General features: G+C 46.2%; 1 protein-coding gene across 5 annotated transcripts; it reads left to right on the forward strand.

The window, feature by feature from the left end:
* Positions 1 to 2,481: 2,481 nt before the first annotated feature.
* Positions 2,482 to 12,341, forward strand: TEX35 (testis expressed 35). 5 transcript variants are annotated; one of them, XM_033198155.1, is made up of 9 exons: positions 2,482 to 2,632; positions 3,433 to 3,483; positions 4,119 to 4,187; positions 5,262 to 5,318; positions 6,012 to 6,071; positions 10,088 to 10,152; positions 10,389 to 10,584; positions 10,912 to 10,955; positions 12,017 to 12,341. In XM_033198155.1, the coding sequence occupies exons 1-9, from the start codon at positions 2,594 to 2,596 to the stop codon at positions 12,120 to 12,122; spliced, it is 687 nt and encodes a 228-aa protein (XP_033054046.1). In that variant the 5' UTR covers positions 2,482 to 2,593; the 3' UTR covers positions 12,123 to 12,341. The 5 variants fall into 5 exon arrangements, with proteins under 5 accessions (XP_033054046.1, XP_033054042.1, XP_033054043.1 ...); XM_033198151.1 differs by having other exon boundaries at positions 2,492 to 2,632; positions 3,433 to 3,591; positions 12,017 to 12,325; XM_033198152.1 differs by having other exon boundaries at positions 2,492 to 2,632; positions 3,433 to 3,591; positions 10,398 to 10,584; positions 12,017 to 12,325.
* Positions 12,342 to 13,436: the final 1,095 nt, after the last annotated feature.

The following is a 13,436-nucleotide window of genomic DNA, read 5'->3' on the forward strand; positions in this document are numbered from 1 at the left end:
GCCCCTCGGCACACATGACGTTCTCTTCATGTTCTCTGGGCCTTGACGTGGGGAGTGGCTGAGCCTGGACCTCGTCATGGGCCAGACCCAGAATCACAGGAGGCCAAACTCAGAGGCCTAAGACCGTTTTAAAATTCCCCCCGACCCCAGCCTCCCCACACAACACTGTATCCATAAAACTGCAAAAAAAAGCAGGACCCTTGTAAAGAAAATGAAACCCAAATGACATCAACTTGGAGAACAGAGACAAGTGGCTTCTTCTTTCTGTCTGTTGTGAATATTCCTTTTCCCCCAAACTCCGATGGAACAGGAGTGGGCTCTATGCTGCTTGCCCTGGTACAGATGGGTTTTGCTCTGAAGGGGGATTAGGAAAAGCGTGTCTGGCATTCTTCAAGTGAGAACGTCCTATGGCTTACCTAGAACAAAATTATACCACAGCAATACCAACACTGCAACACTGCTTCAACCCAGTTTCTCTTACAGGCGCAAAAGCTTCTTACAAGAATATGAGAATCATTATTCAGACTGGGCATGGTGGCTCTGGGAGGCCGAAGTGGGAAGATCCCTTGAGCTCAGGAGTTCGAGACCAGCCTGGGCAACACAGTGAGACCTTGTCTCCCCCAAAATTTGTTAAAATTAGCTGGGAGTGGGGTGATGCATGCCTGTGGTCCCAGCTACACAGGATGCTGAGGCAGGAGAATTTCTTGAGTCCAGGAGTTCAAGACTGCAATGAGCCATGATCATACCACTGCATTCCAGGCTGGGAGGAAGAGCAAGATCCTGTCTCTTCATAAGTAAATAATCATTATTCAGGATCGCCACATGGATTTCCCCAGTCCCTCTAGAACACATTGATAAAACAATGGTGTACAATGTTTGAAAACATAAATAGTAAACGCTGTGAGAAGGCACAAGCCCAGAGCTGTGGGTCTATAGTTAAAATTCTGCCCAAGTGATAATACCAGGTGTACATACATAGATAATTTTTTACTTTATAAAGTGGTTTTGCATTGAGACACTGATTTCTCTTAGACCTTCTTTCCTAGTAGATAGGCTAGTGGGCTCATGTGCTATGCTTGGCTAGAAGGCAGCTCATTTAACAACTGCTCAGCCAAGCAAGGGAAGCTCTGCTGCGGGTCCAGGAGGCCCCCAAGCCAAAACTAGCAGAAGGAAGTGGTGCCCATTTTCACGGGGCTGGTGGATGTTGAGGTGGAGTCAGTTGTTTTCACTGTAATTCCCTTGGAGAAAGGGCATTCCTACCACAAAGCCATCAGATCTAGGAGGGCTGAATTAAACGGTCCAAGGAAACTGAAAAGTTCCAGCCCCTCATTTATAAGTGGGGAAATTGAGGCCTGGGAAGCTGATGATCACCCCCAACTCCCTCTCCTTCCCCTGATGCAGTGGCAGACACATTCTCCTCTGGCTGTGGTGGAGTAAGACCCACAGCTGTCACCAGTGTCAGAGCTGGGAAATCACCACCTAGGAAATGCATCAGAAGTGCTACAGGTGGCTCCACAGGTGCCAGCAGCCTCCAGGAAGGATAGGCTCAAGCAGGCACGTGAAACAGGAGGGTGAATGTGATCAGTAGTGGCCTGTGTGGAGATGTCATTCACATGCAATTTGCATTAGTTCCTGTACTCCTGTGCTGTCTGTCCTCAGATGTCCATGCTGGCCTTTTCTGTGCAACTAGCAGCTGAAATGAGAGGGAAGAAGGAAGTGAACGCCCAGTGATAAGAGGAAAGAGAAATTAATTTCACCAATCCAGATCCCCAGTGATTTTTTATCCCATGGGGTGCCATGTTCCCCTGACTGTCTACTTTAGCACAAACTATGGCTACCCTCAGAATGGCCTTTTCTTTAGTATTCTTCTTTATTTGTCCCAAAAGCTTCTTATCTTTAGCTTCTGTCCCAACTCTCTTCCAGGATGATAGAAGAACAAGGAAAATAGACTTTTTAGGTGGGCAGGGGTCAGGGGATGGTTGTGGGACAGAGGCAGTGTGAGGTCAGAGGCATCAGAAACCATCCTGCTGAGATTGGCTACCCCACCTCATACAGAGTATCCCAGGTTAAGTAAAACAGTGCGTGCACGTTGAACCAGAGAGACTTCAGGGCATCCGCCAACCCAAGGTGGCTTCCGGTCCGAGGTGGGGTCCATTCGCATGAGGAGTGCACAGCAGAGGACATGGGCTGTGCGCTCAGAGGAGGAGGTGGCTATCCCTGGAGGATGTCCCTCTGAGTAAGTAGGTGAGTCCTGCTGCAGAAGGAGCCTCTGCTTCTGACATGTGCCTTGCACTTCAGCCGTAGCAGGCTATGGTCCCCTCAGTGTGGACTTTCCTTCTGTTGCAAGAGGGAGGCCTGATGGGACTCTGAAACCTGGCCTGAGCCCCTCATCTCAGTGGCCAAAACCCCCCAGGCCTGAAGCTATGGTGACACTCTGGACCACCATGTGGGTCCTGGGCATTGTGACCTCAGCTGTTCCGTACACAAAGGGGTGGTCACCCTGCTCTCACCTTGACCTGTATGTTGCCTAGGACAGTGGCCTGGTCCCGGGGGCTATTGTGGGAAGTTGAAGAACACCCTGGCCTCCTCCATCATGTCGGCCAAGGGGGCAGAACTGAAGAAAACACATTTGGTAAAAGAGACATTGCTGGACAGTGTGGGTCCTCTCTGAGCTCCTACTGAATGGAGATGGTGGGGGCAGGGGATACAGTGAACGCTCCCATGAATCTCGGTTTTATTTTTGTTTGTTGTTTTTATCTGTTCTGAGCATAACGCAGCCTCTCTGTCTGGAAGGGGTGTGAGATTAATCCCTGGCCTTGGGGTGGGAAGGAAAGAGGCCTCTGCTGCCTCCCTCTGGGGATGAGGAGCACTGCCGAGGGAGCACTCATGGTTCCACGGCCCAGGCCTGCCAGGCCCGCATCTAACCAGCAAGGCTAAGGCTCAGAATAACCTTATTAGATAAGTATGATCATCACCTCGCTTTTATAGATGAGGAAATGGGGGCTCGGAGAGGCTAAGCAACTCACCCAAAATGACAGAGCTAGTAGAGAGGTCAGCTGAGGTTAAAGCGCAAATCTGCCTGTGGCCGAAGTCCTTGCTCTGGAAGCAACAGTTCTGGGGCTTGCTTCTAGTTATCCTAAAGTGCTCTCTCCATGCTGGCCCTCCAGCAGGGAGAGGGCTGCCTGCTAAATAGGCAGACACACACCCATAGGAAGAGGACAGCACCACAAGATGTGAGTTGGCAGGAATCGGATCCGGGTGCTGCGGGGTCTGTGAGCCTGAGCTCAAGCCAGTTGGGCAGGCAGGGTTGCATGGTTGGGTGGGGGGGCTGGGGATGGGGGCGGGGGTGCAGGGTTCCTGTGCAAGGGCCAGATGTTCTCCTCCCCAGTCCTGATGCCTGCCAGGCTGAATCCCAGTCTCCTCTTTTGGCAGAGCAAGAACTATAAGGCAGTTTGCCTGGAATTGAAGCCAGAGCCGACCAAAGTAAGAAGCTCTTTTGAGGCCATGCCAGCAGCCAGGCCTGAGATCCATGGGGAAGTGACCTGGAGTCAGGGGTCATTTGCTGATCCTAGTGGCCAAGACCTGTGCCAGGTGCTGGGGGATGCACTGAGAGTTCTTGCTCTCATAAAACTTCACAGTGTAACCAATCAGATGCATAAATGAACCAGGACTCATTCAGCAGTGTCACCTGCTCTTCTGGGAATTAAGACAGGAGACGTGGCTAGTGGCTGCCGTAAAGTGGGTGGTAGGGAAAGGCCTTCCTTTGAGCTGAGAGCTGAAGGACAAGACGCTGGCCTTGCAAAGGCAGAGTAAGAGCCTTCTAGGCAGAGGAGGCAGCATGCACTGAGGCCCAAGGTGGGAATGAGCCTGGCTGTTTCAGGGACAAAAGGAGCTGAGGCCCTGTGGGTCAGCAGGGAAGTGGAACCAGAATAGCTGAAAGAGGGAGGAGGAGAGAGGAACCTTCTGCACAGGTGGGGCCCCCAGCTTTCCCCTCGCCCTAACCATAAGGCTGGAGCAGAAACACAGGGGGATCTCTTCTGCCTCTGCACTTCCACCCGCCTCTGCACTTCCATCCGCCTGCAATTCCCAACAGTCTGTGTTCCTGTTTCAATCCACAGACATTTGATTACAAAGCAGTTAAACAAGAAGGGTGGTTTACCAAAGCGGGAGGGACACAGGACCTAAAGGTGAGTGTGTGAACTCGGATTCACAGTCTATACTCCAAACCACTTGAGAGTAAGTTTTCTCCGAGTCCTCAGTGCCTATTTCCTAAATACAAGAATATCCTCTTACGTAGGCACAGTGCAATTACCAAAATCTGGAAGTTAACACAGAGACAACACTCATCTATAGCCTTTGTTCTAATTTCACCAGTTGTCCCACACGTGTATTTCCTAACAACAGAAAGGAGACGTTTTCTGGTCTAGGGTCTGATCCAGGATCACACATTGCCTCTAATTACCAGGTGTCTTTTCTATAATCTGGAACAGAACAGTTCTTTGTCTTTGGGGACACTACATTTATTTATTTTTATTTTATTTTTTGAGACAGGGTCTCCCTCTGTCACCCAGGCTGGAGTGCAGTGGTGCGATCTCGGCTCACTGCAGCCTCTGCCTCCCAGGTTCAAGCAGTTCTCCTGCCTCAGCCTCCCGACTTTCTGGTACTATAGGCACCTGCCACCATGCCTGGCTGATTTTTGTATTTTTAGTAGACATGGGGTTTCACCATGTTGGTTTCAAACTCCTGACCTCAGCTGATCTGTCGGCCTTGGCCTCCCAAAGTGCTGGGATTACAGATTTGAGCCACCACACCTGGTCTAGGGACATTGACATTTTTACAGATTACAGATCACTTACATTGTGGGATAACACTCAATTTGGCTTTGTCTGTTGGATTCCTCATGATGAGATTCAGGCTGTGCATTTTTTGGCAGAGATGCCTGTAGGTCCCACTGTCTTATAGTCTTTTTAAAACATTAATTAATTAATTTTGAGATGGGGGGTCTCGCAATGTTGCCCAGGCTGGTCTCAAACTCCCTGTTTCGAGGGATCCCCCAGTCTTGGCCTCCCAAAGTGGTGGGATTACAGGTGTGAGCCAGTGCACCTGGTCTATCCTATTGTCTCAACAACATCCTTTGTTTCCTCCCTATCGGAGGCTTTTCTCTGACAATGCCCCTGGATCTTTTCTTTCCTCCTGTTGACAGTTTCCCCTCCATCCTAGATCTTTCTTTCCTCCTTCTCTTCTCCATTTTATTTCCTCAGAATGAACTCAGGGAAGTGAGAGAAGAGCTCAAGGAGAAAATGGAGGAGATAAAACAGGTAACGAGATGAGGCCTTCCATATCATGGAGGAAAAGTGTAGCTTCAGGAAAAATGCAATCCTTAACTTTGAATAGTGAAGGAAAGCAGGAATTGCATGGAAAAATGTAACTCAGTCCTAATACCCAGAGAGCTGCAGTGTTAGGTTATTCACTTCTTACTTGTTTGATGCCTAAACCCAATTTTTGAGTGACTGAGGACTCCCTAAAGTGTCTCTTTGATAAGGGTGGGTGATGTCACCTTAGTGATAAAGTTGAGTGAGAGAGGCTGATTTGGAATGTGAATTTAGGGGCAGTCAGGGACCAACCCCGTCTTCCTTATTCGCCTCCCCTGAGCAAGTGGCAAAGCAGGAACCCTCTCATTTCTATGATACAACCAACACCTGTAGCATCCTTAGAAAAAAGGGAATGATCAAGCAAGAAAGTGTAATTGAAGCTGTGGTCTGAGCTCCACATGCAGCCTTGCGGTAAGCAGATCTAAGCCGTGCCAAGGCTGATGGCGGTGCTGACTTGATGGTGCTTGCACCCTAGTTCCTTCACAGACTCCTTGAGAAGAAAGTGACTCTAACAGGCCATTATTAGTCTGTGCCAGAGGAGCAGCTGCTGCCCTTTCCTTAAAATGCCCTAAAGACGCCACAACTAACCTCAATAACGTGCTCTGTGTTTTGTCAAGCCATGCCTTTCTTCCTTGTTAGATAAAGGATCTAATGGACAAGGATTTTGATAAACTTCACGAATTTGTGGAAATTATGAAGGTAAGCATTACTTGAGTGCCTTCCATAGACCAGTCATACTGGAAACTGTGGAAGAGATACTAGCTGACCCTGCCCTCCAGGAGCTTATTATCTGCTAGTAATCCCAAATTCCATTGTAAGACAGAATTGCAAGCCAAATATTTAACCAAATACTTTGGTTGTTTGCTAGTTAGGGGCTTAGAGGCGTGAGAAGTGAATGAGTGTTGGAGTAAGCAGTGAAGTCCTTACAGAGAAAGTGAGTCTCAAGTTAAGCCTTGAAGACTGCATCGGAAGCTTACTGCAAATCTCATCAAGAGCCCAATAAGATTCTTTTTTTTTTTTTTTTTTGAGGTGGAGTCTCGCTCTGTCACCCAGGCTGGAGTGCAGTGGCCGGATCTCAGCTCATTGCAAGCTCCGCCTCCCGGGTTCACGCCATTCTCCTGCCTCAGCCTCCCGAGTAACTGGGACTACAGGTGCCCGCCACCTCGCCCGGCTAGTTTTTGTATTTTTAGTAGAGACAGGGTTTCACCGTGTTAGCCAGGATGGTCTCGATTTCCTGACCTCGTGATCCGCCCGTCTCGGCCTCCCAAAGTGCTGGGATTACAGGCTTGAGCCACCGCGCCTGGCCTTAAGATTCTTTTTTAACTCAAAAAATTACTAGGATGATCTAGATTCTACAGCAGTGATTCACAACATGTGGTGTGTTTCAGAATCACCTGGAACACTAATAAAACAGAGCCTGGGCTCATGTTCAGATGGGGCTGGGCCCTTGTAGTTTAGACAAGTTCCCAGGGGAAAGATTGAGCAGCACTGATGTAGAAGCATGAACTGGCAAAAGCAAATAGGTACCCATTTTTCAAGAGCTGTAAGGGGACACTAGCCTTACCAGATATCAAAATTCACTATAAAAACAAAGTTATTAAATCAGTCCAAGGATAACCAAACACATGAATGAAATGGGATAGATAACGCCTCAACAGCCTCTCTGCCTGGGATGTAATGAGAATCAGTTGTGAGAATTTTAAAACTCTATTGACTGACACCCTTTCCCAGAGGAACTGAATAAACATCTCCAGGGTGGGCCGGAGTTGCTTAAAACTCCGTTTTGATTCAGATGCTTGCCCGTGGATAAGAACCAGGTCCTAAACACTTTAGCAGCAGTTACTAACCTTGGCTACACGTTAGAATCACCTGGAAAGCCTTTCCCCTACGCCTTCCCCATGTCCAGGCTACACCTCATAACAATTAAGTCAGAAGCGCTTAGAATGAGGTCCAGGTGCCAGTGGTTTTTAGTTGCCCAGGTGATTCCAGTGTATAATCAAGGTTGAGAACCACAGCTCTATAGAATTTACAATATGATAAAGGTGATTTTTTGATGTCAGTGAGAAGGAAAGGATTAGGTATTAATATTAGAAACATTGTTTGACTATATGAAGAAAAACCTTAAGCCAGGTAACACTGTAAAGTTAAATACTCTATGAAGTGATTTTAAATAATAAAAACCAATAAGAAGAAATTTTAAGTAAATATGTAAATGGAAGTTCTAAATATAAATACAATGGAAGCAATTACAAAGGAAATATTGATATATTTAGCTATGTAAGATTTTTTAAAAGAATTATGACACAAAAATCATTTATATTTACAGAATTAAAACAACAGTTTGGGGGAACATTTTTCCACAAATGTAAGCACAGAAAAAAGGTTTTTATCCATAACATGTAAAGTTCACACAAATCAGTAAGAACTAAGTAGGAAAATAGACAAGAGTGTGAACAGACAACCCACAGAAGAGAATATAACTAAAAAGCAATAAACATGTTAACGAAGGCCTGACCTCATAATTAAATACATGCAAATGAACAATTATTGTTACACTCAAATAAGCAAATTTTTAATTTATGACAATTATAGTACAAGACATAAATGCTCTTATGCTGTTAATTAGAGTGCAAATTTGTACAAAACTGGAACATTGTTAGACAATAGATATAAAAAAATCAACCTCTTGATTTATCAATTTCACTTCTCAGAATTTAACCTATGAGAATAATCAGAAATGCCATCATGGGTATACATAAAAAGACGTTCATCACAGGATTATTTGTAATAATAAAAATTTGGAAACAACCTCAATTTTCAACAGTAGGGGAATAGCCAAATAAATTATGAAATATTTATATAATAAAAGTTAGGAACTATTAAAGAAAATGTTTAGAAAGAATATTTATAATGAGGACTAAAAAAGCAAGATGCAAGTAATATACATAGGCTGATCTCAGCTAGGTAAAAAAAAAAAAAAAGTAAGTAAATATATGGAAAAAAGATTGGAAAAAAATATACCAAAGGGGTTCATAGCAGTTATTTCTGGATGAGAATATTCATACTTTTATATCCCTCTGTGTTGTCCAAATTTTCTACAAAGGGCATGCATTAATTATTTCTCTCTTAAAATCCAAACAAAGTAAGTGTTTTGTTGCTGGGGAGGCTGGGTATGGAAAGGCATAAAGGAGGCGATTTCAGGCAGGGGAGCAGCTTGAGCAGGGCAGGAGGCAGGAGGAGCTATTGTATATGGTGGTCAACACGGGGATCAGTCATGAAGTGGGACCACTGGGGGAAACTGAGGGAAAAAAAAATGAATGGGCACAAAGGTTGTAGGTAATGATGGCTTTTGAAAGACACGCAGACAAGCTAGGACTTGGTTCTGTGAGCAGCAAGAGGCCTCTGGAGATTCTTAATCAAAGAACATGCTGGGAGCAGCACTTCAAAAAGCTGAGGCCAGCAGGTGTTTGTTTGCAAGGCTGCCTGGGTGGGGCCCGGGGAGCAGGTGGAGATGTCTGGCAGTAGGAACACCAGAGCTGGACCAGGTGTAGGGAAAGAAGGAAAAGATAAATCTGAAAGATGCACTGAATGAAAAATAACAGTTCCTGGTGACCAATTCAGTATGGAGACTGAAGTCTCGAGAGGCAAGCATCCGTGATGACACCAAATTTTAATCTGGATGATTAGAAGAAAGTGGTGACAATGACAATGCCAGTGGGGAGATAGAGCTAGCTTGGGAAAATGAAATCGGTTTGGAACATGATGATTTTGAAGGGGTACATGTTGGTGAAACATGTAAGAATATGGGACATTTTGACTGTGATGTTTTGGACCTAGGGGACATTGACTTCAAGGATATTTTGACTCTATGAATACAAATATTTTATTCAAATTTGTCTTAATATTTAAAAATGCTTTTCGAGAAGGTATTTTATGAAATCATCTCTATGCAGACAGTGTAATTTCTTGATCAATTTTCTAAGTACATCAATTAAACTGTTACCAAATCTTTCATTTTTTAATGAAAATTATTTTATTGGATTAAATTCTTTTTATTTCTATTTTATGACAACCCAAACCTGTTTTTCTGTAACAAATATTGTCAATTATGGCTTCTACCATCTTAGAATGTCCACTATTTCCATTCGATTTACCCAGGTCGAATTTTATAGATCAAAACTTTGTCAAGATTGTATTATTCTTTCTGTTCTGAGTGAATAATACATGTGATGTATCCCTTTAGCTGCTGTCAGTTTTACTTGTTGTTGACCATCTTTGCCAGGAATTAGGTAAAAGATGAAGCAAACACAAATACGTAGAATCTGGGTGCATGGCAAGGGTCAAAACATTGCAAAGTGTCTTTGGGGTCACAAGATTGGTCTTCTTGGTTCCATCATTTTATAGGCATCAAACCAAGGCAAGCATTGCTTTTATCCAAAGTGTGAGATCAGATAAAACAGTAGCTGGCCTCTGGCTCACCTAGAGACTTCGGAAAAGTCCCCTGATGTCTCTGCCTGTGCTTTCGTCTCGTTGGGGAATGGGAATGAGGAAGGGGAGAAGCTGTACATGTCACGGACACTCCAAAATCCACCTCACCCAAGTCTAGCAAGGATTCTTGAGGAAGTAAGATGCAGATTGGTTTGCAGAGAGGTGGGAGGAAGGTATTTCCAAAGCCCTTCAAAACGCAGATGCTAGTTCTGAATTCTCTCTTGAAGGAAATGCAGAAAGATATGGATGAGAAGATGGACATTTTAATAAATACACAGAAGAACTATAAGCTGTAAGTGTAACCTGCACTCGTCTCTCCCCATCCCTAAAGGGTCTCCTCCCTTCCCTTTGTTGAATCCCTTTTGGGTTCAGAGGACACCCAGACTCTTGGAGGAGTTGTCTTGGCTCCTACTGCCCCTGTGATTTGGAGTCAAGGCCTTCCATGGCCACCTGTGTACTGGTTATCTCCTTGTCATGTTGGAAAATGTCTCCCCAACTCTCCGCCCCTCCCTGGCCCTCCTCCCCGAGTCCCCTTAGAAGAGCACCAAAGGAACAGCAGGAACTCAGGCTGATGGGAAAGACTCACAGAGAACCACAGCTCAGGCCCAAGAAAATGGATGGAGCCAGTGGAGCCAATGGAGCACCCTGTGCTCTTCACAAGAAGACGATGGCACAAAAAAAACAGGGCTCACTGGATCCTCTTCATGAGTGTGGGCCCTGCTGTGTAAGTGAAGCCCTGCCCGAGCCCAGCACTGGTGCCACGCCCCTGGCTCCTGCTCCCTGGTGACTTCCCCGAGCTTGTGCTGTATCATAGTGAAGGGACTTCCGGGTGCGCCCGAGCCTGCGCCCTCCCTGACCTGCCTTGCCTTCTAGGCCGGTGGCGCCTCCTTAGCTGTGACCGTGCAGGACTTGCCCCTGGATGCGCCTGCCCGCCGGCTCCACCCTCTTATTCTGTCCCTCCCTTTAGCAAGGGCAGATGAGGATCCTCGCAGGCTGCCCTCCTTGGACCAGGGGAAACTGATCTTTCTTGTGCCGTTTCTGTCCTCTGCAGGAGAAATGTTTGTTGTGTGCTCTAAAGAACAACTACAATCAGGGGTAGGTAGATCCATACAAGTTGTGCCTTGTCTCAGTCGGGTGCCTTGTTTTCCCCAAGGCCATGTGCTGCCAGCCGCACTCACATCACACCCCTCCTGAGGTTGTGCAGGGAGTAGGGACTGTTAGCAGACGCTGCCACCCAGCACACTCAGTCGTAGAGCATGTGGCACCAGGAAGGAGGACTTGGGTCGCCCAGCCTGGAGGTTGCTGCCCGGGGCTCCCACGGTGGGGAGGGTGCACCACCAGCGGCGGAACTGACCTTGCCTCAGGTCCTGCCCTTTCTCTCCATCCAGCGGGAAATATTCACACCAAGTCTGGGCACCCTTTTCACCCTTGGCTTCTGGAGCTGCCTTCTGATTTATCTGTACCTCAATCCCAGTGACATCGAATATGTTTCCAACCTAGCGCAGCCGCAGAACCTACCAGCAGGTCCGGTTCATCACCTCCCGGCTCCTTAAGCTGCACAGTCAGGGCTTCTTGTCCTCTTAAATACCACCCGACCCCAGGCCTCCATTGGAGATTAAAAGCCTTCATTCAAAGCCAAAGGGGATGTCGTGGTTTTGAGTTCCAGTCCAAAACTCGAGTGTGTGGAGGTCACTTCTTTTTGGTTCTCTATCAGTGTATTTCAGACTCCAACACTTCCCCCTGCTTCCTGATGGATTGGTGGGAAATTCCATCTTAGTCATCTTAGGGTCCTCCCAACCACCAGCTCCCTCCATTCTACCTGGGTCTGCAAAGGTCCCAGGTCAGAGCATGGGGAGGGCCCCTGATGATAGCAGACATTAGTCTGTGTGATCTCAGGAGAGACCCTGCTGCCTGGCCCGCCCACTCGCTCCCTCCAGGTCATCAGCTTCCACCCGTGTATGGGGCCCGGGTGTCTTGGGTGATGCAGGGAACTGCTCGGCCTTGAGTTCTGCCTGCACCACACCCCTCTGAGGTCTTATCACCAAGCAGGACTCAGGTCCTTGCTGCTCATAGGAACTGGGTGGCTTTCTTGGGTTCTGGAGATCCACCCTTCTCACCCCCTTGAAGATTTCCTCTCCCTCCCTCCACCCCCAAAGGGAACCTTCCTTCAGAGGCCTCAGGCGTTTACAAAGGTGGAGAGGAGCCAGTGACCACCCAACCTTCTGTGGGCCACACTGCGCCTGCCCCAAAGTCCCGGACTAAGGGAAGGTGAAGCTTAACTGCCAGCTTGAAATGAGAGTAAAGAAGATACAGAGCAAACAGTGTTTCAGAAACTGTCCGGCCCTCGGTGTGATGCTTTGGCTTCAATTTGAAAGAGGAGGAATTATGGGATTTCATATTTTATTTCACACCAGTTCCTCCTTGTTTCATCTCTTTGCTAAGCTGGCTGCTTCTACCATCTAATAAATAACTGGACAAGTTCTTTTTTTTTTTTTGGAATTTTATTATTATGGTTAATTTTGTGGGTTCATAGTAGGTGTATATATTTATGGGGTACATGAAATATTTTGACAAAGGCATGCAAGGTGAAATAAGCATGCCATGGAGAATGGGGTATCCATCCCTTCAAGCATTTATCCTTTGAGTTGCAAACAATCCAATTGCTCTCTAAGTTATTTGAAATGTACAGTTATTGACTATAGTCACCCTGTAGTGCTATAAAATAGTAGGTCTTATTTATTCTATCTTTTGTTCCCCTTAACCATCCCTACCTTGCCCCCAAACCCCCCACTACCCTTCTCAGCCTCTGGTAGCCATCCTTCTACTCTTTGTATCCAGGAGTTTCATTGTTTTCATTTTCAGATCCCACAGATAAGTGAGAACATGTGATGTTTGTCTTTCTGTGCCTGGTTTATTTCGCTAAACATAATGATCTCCAGTTCCATCCACATTGTTGCAAATGACAGGAGTTCATTCTTTTTATGGCTGAATAGTCCTCCATTCTGTGTGTGTACGATATTTTCCTCATTCGTCTGTTGATGGACACTTAGGTTGCTTCCGAATCTTGTCTATTGTGAAGGGTGATGCAACAAACGTGGGAGTGCAACTCTCTCTTCAATATGCTGATTTTCTTTCTTGTAGGTATATACACAGCAGTGGGACTGCTGGATCTATGGTAGCTTAATTTTTAGTTTTTTGAGGAACAACCCCCAAACTGTTCTCCATAGTGGCTGTACATCCCCACCAACAGTGTACAAGTATTCCCTTTTCTCCAGGTCAAGTTCTTAATGGCTGCAAATTGATGAGCAATGTATTTGGTGCTTCCGATAAACATTTAAAAAACAAAACTCAAAACACATGTAGGCCTTGTTTACAAGAAGCTTATAGCTTTAAAGGTGTGATGGCAAGCATGCAGAATAACAATATGGACAGTGTAGAAATAAGTACAATAATCATAAGCATGTGATGAAAGCAGAAATGGATCAGAAATGGGGAAAAGGAGAAGGGTGGGCAGAGCTCTGTATTAGTTCCCTATTGCTGCTGTCACAGATCACCACAAATTTAATAGCTTAAGAC

The sequence above is a fragment of the Trachypithecus francoisi genome, unplaced genomic scaffold (assembly GCF_009764315.1).
Source record: "Trachypithecus francoisi isolate TF-2019V2 unplaced genomic scaffold, Tfra_2.0 Lachesis_group5, whole genome shotgun sequence".
Classification (NCBI taxonomy): domain Eukaryota; kingdom Metazoa; phylum Chordata; class Mammalia; order Primates; family Cercopithecidae; genus Trachypithecus; species Trachypithecus francoisi.

Excerpts from the sequence above, each read along its gene's own strand:
- TEX35 (XM_033198151.1), top strand. The coding sequence starts at position 2,594 with ATGTCGGCCAAGGGGGCAGAACTGAAGAAAACACATTTG. Across the intron at positions 2,633-3,432 it reads AACTGAAGAAAACACATTTG|AGCAAGAACTATAAGGCAGT; the intron begins GTAAAAGAGACA and ends CTCTTTTGGCAG. Across the intron at positions 3,592-4,118 it reads GTGGCCAAGACCTGTGCCAG|ACATTTGATTACAAAGCAGT; the intron begins GTGCTGGGGGAT and ends TTCAATCCACAG.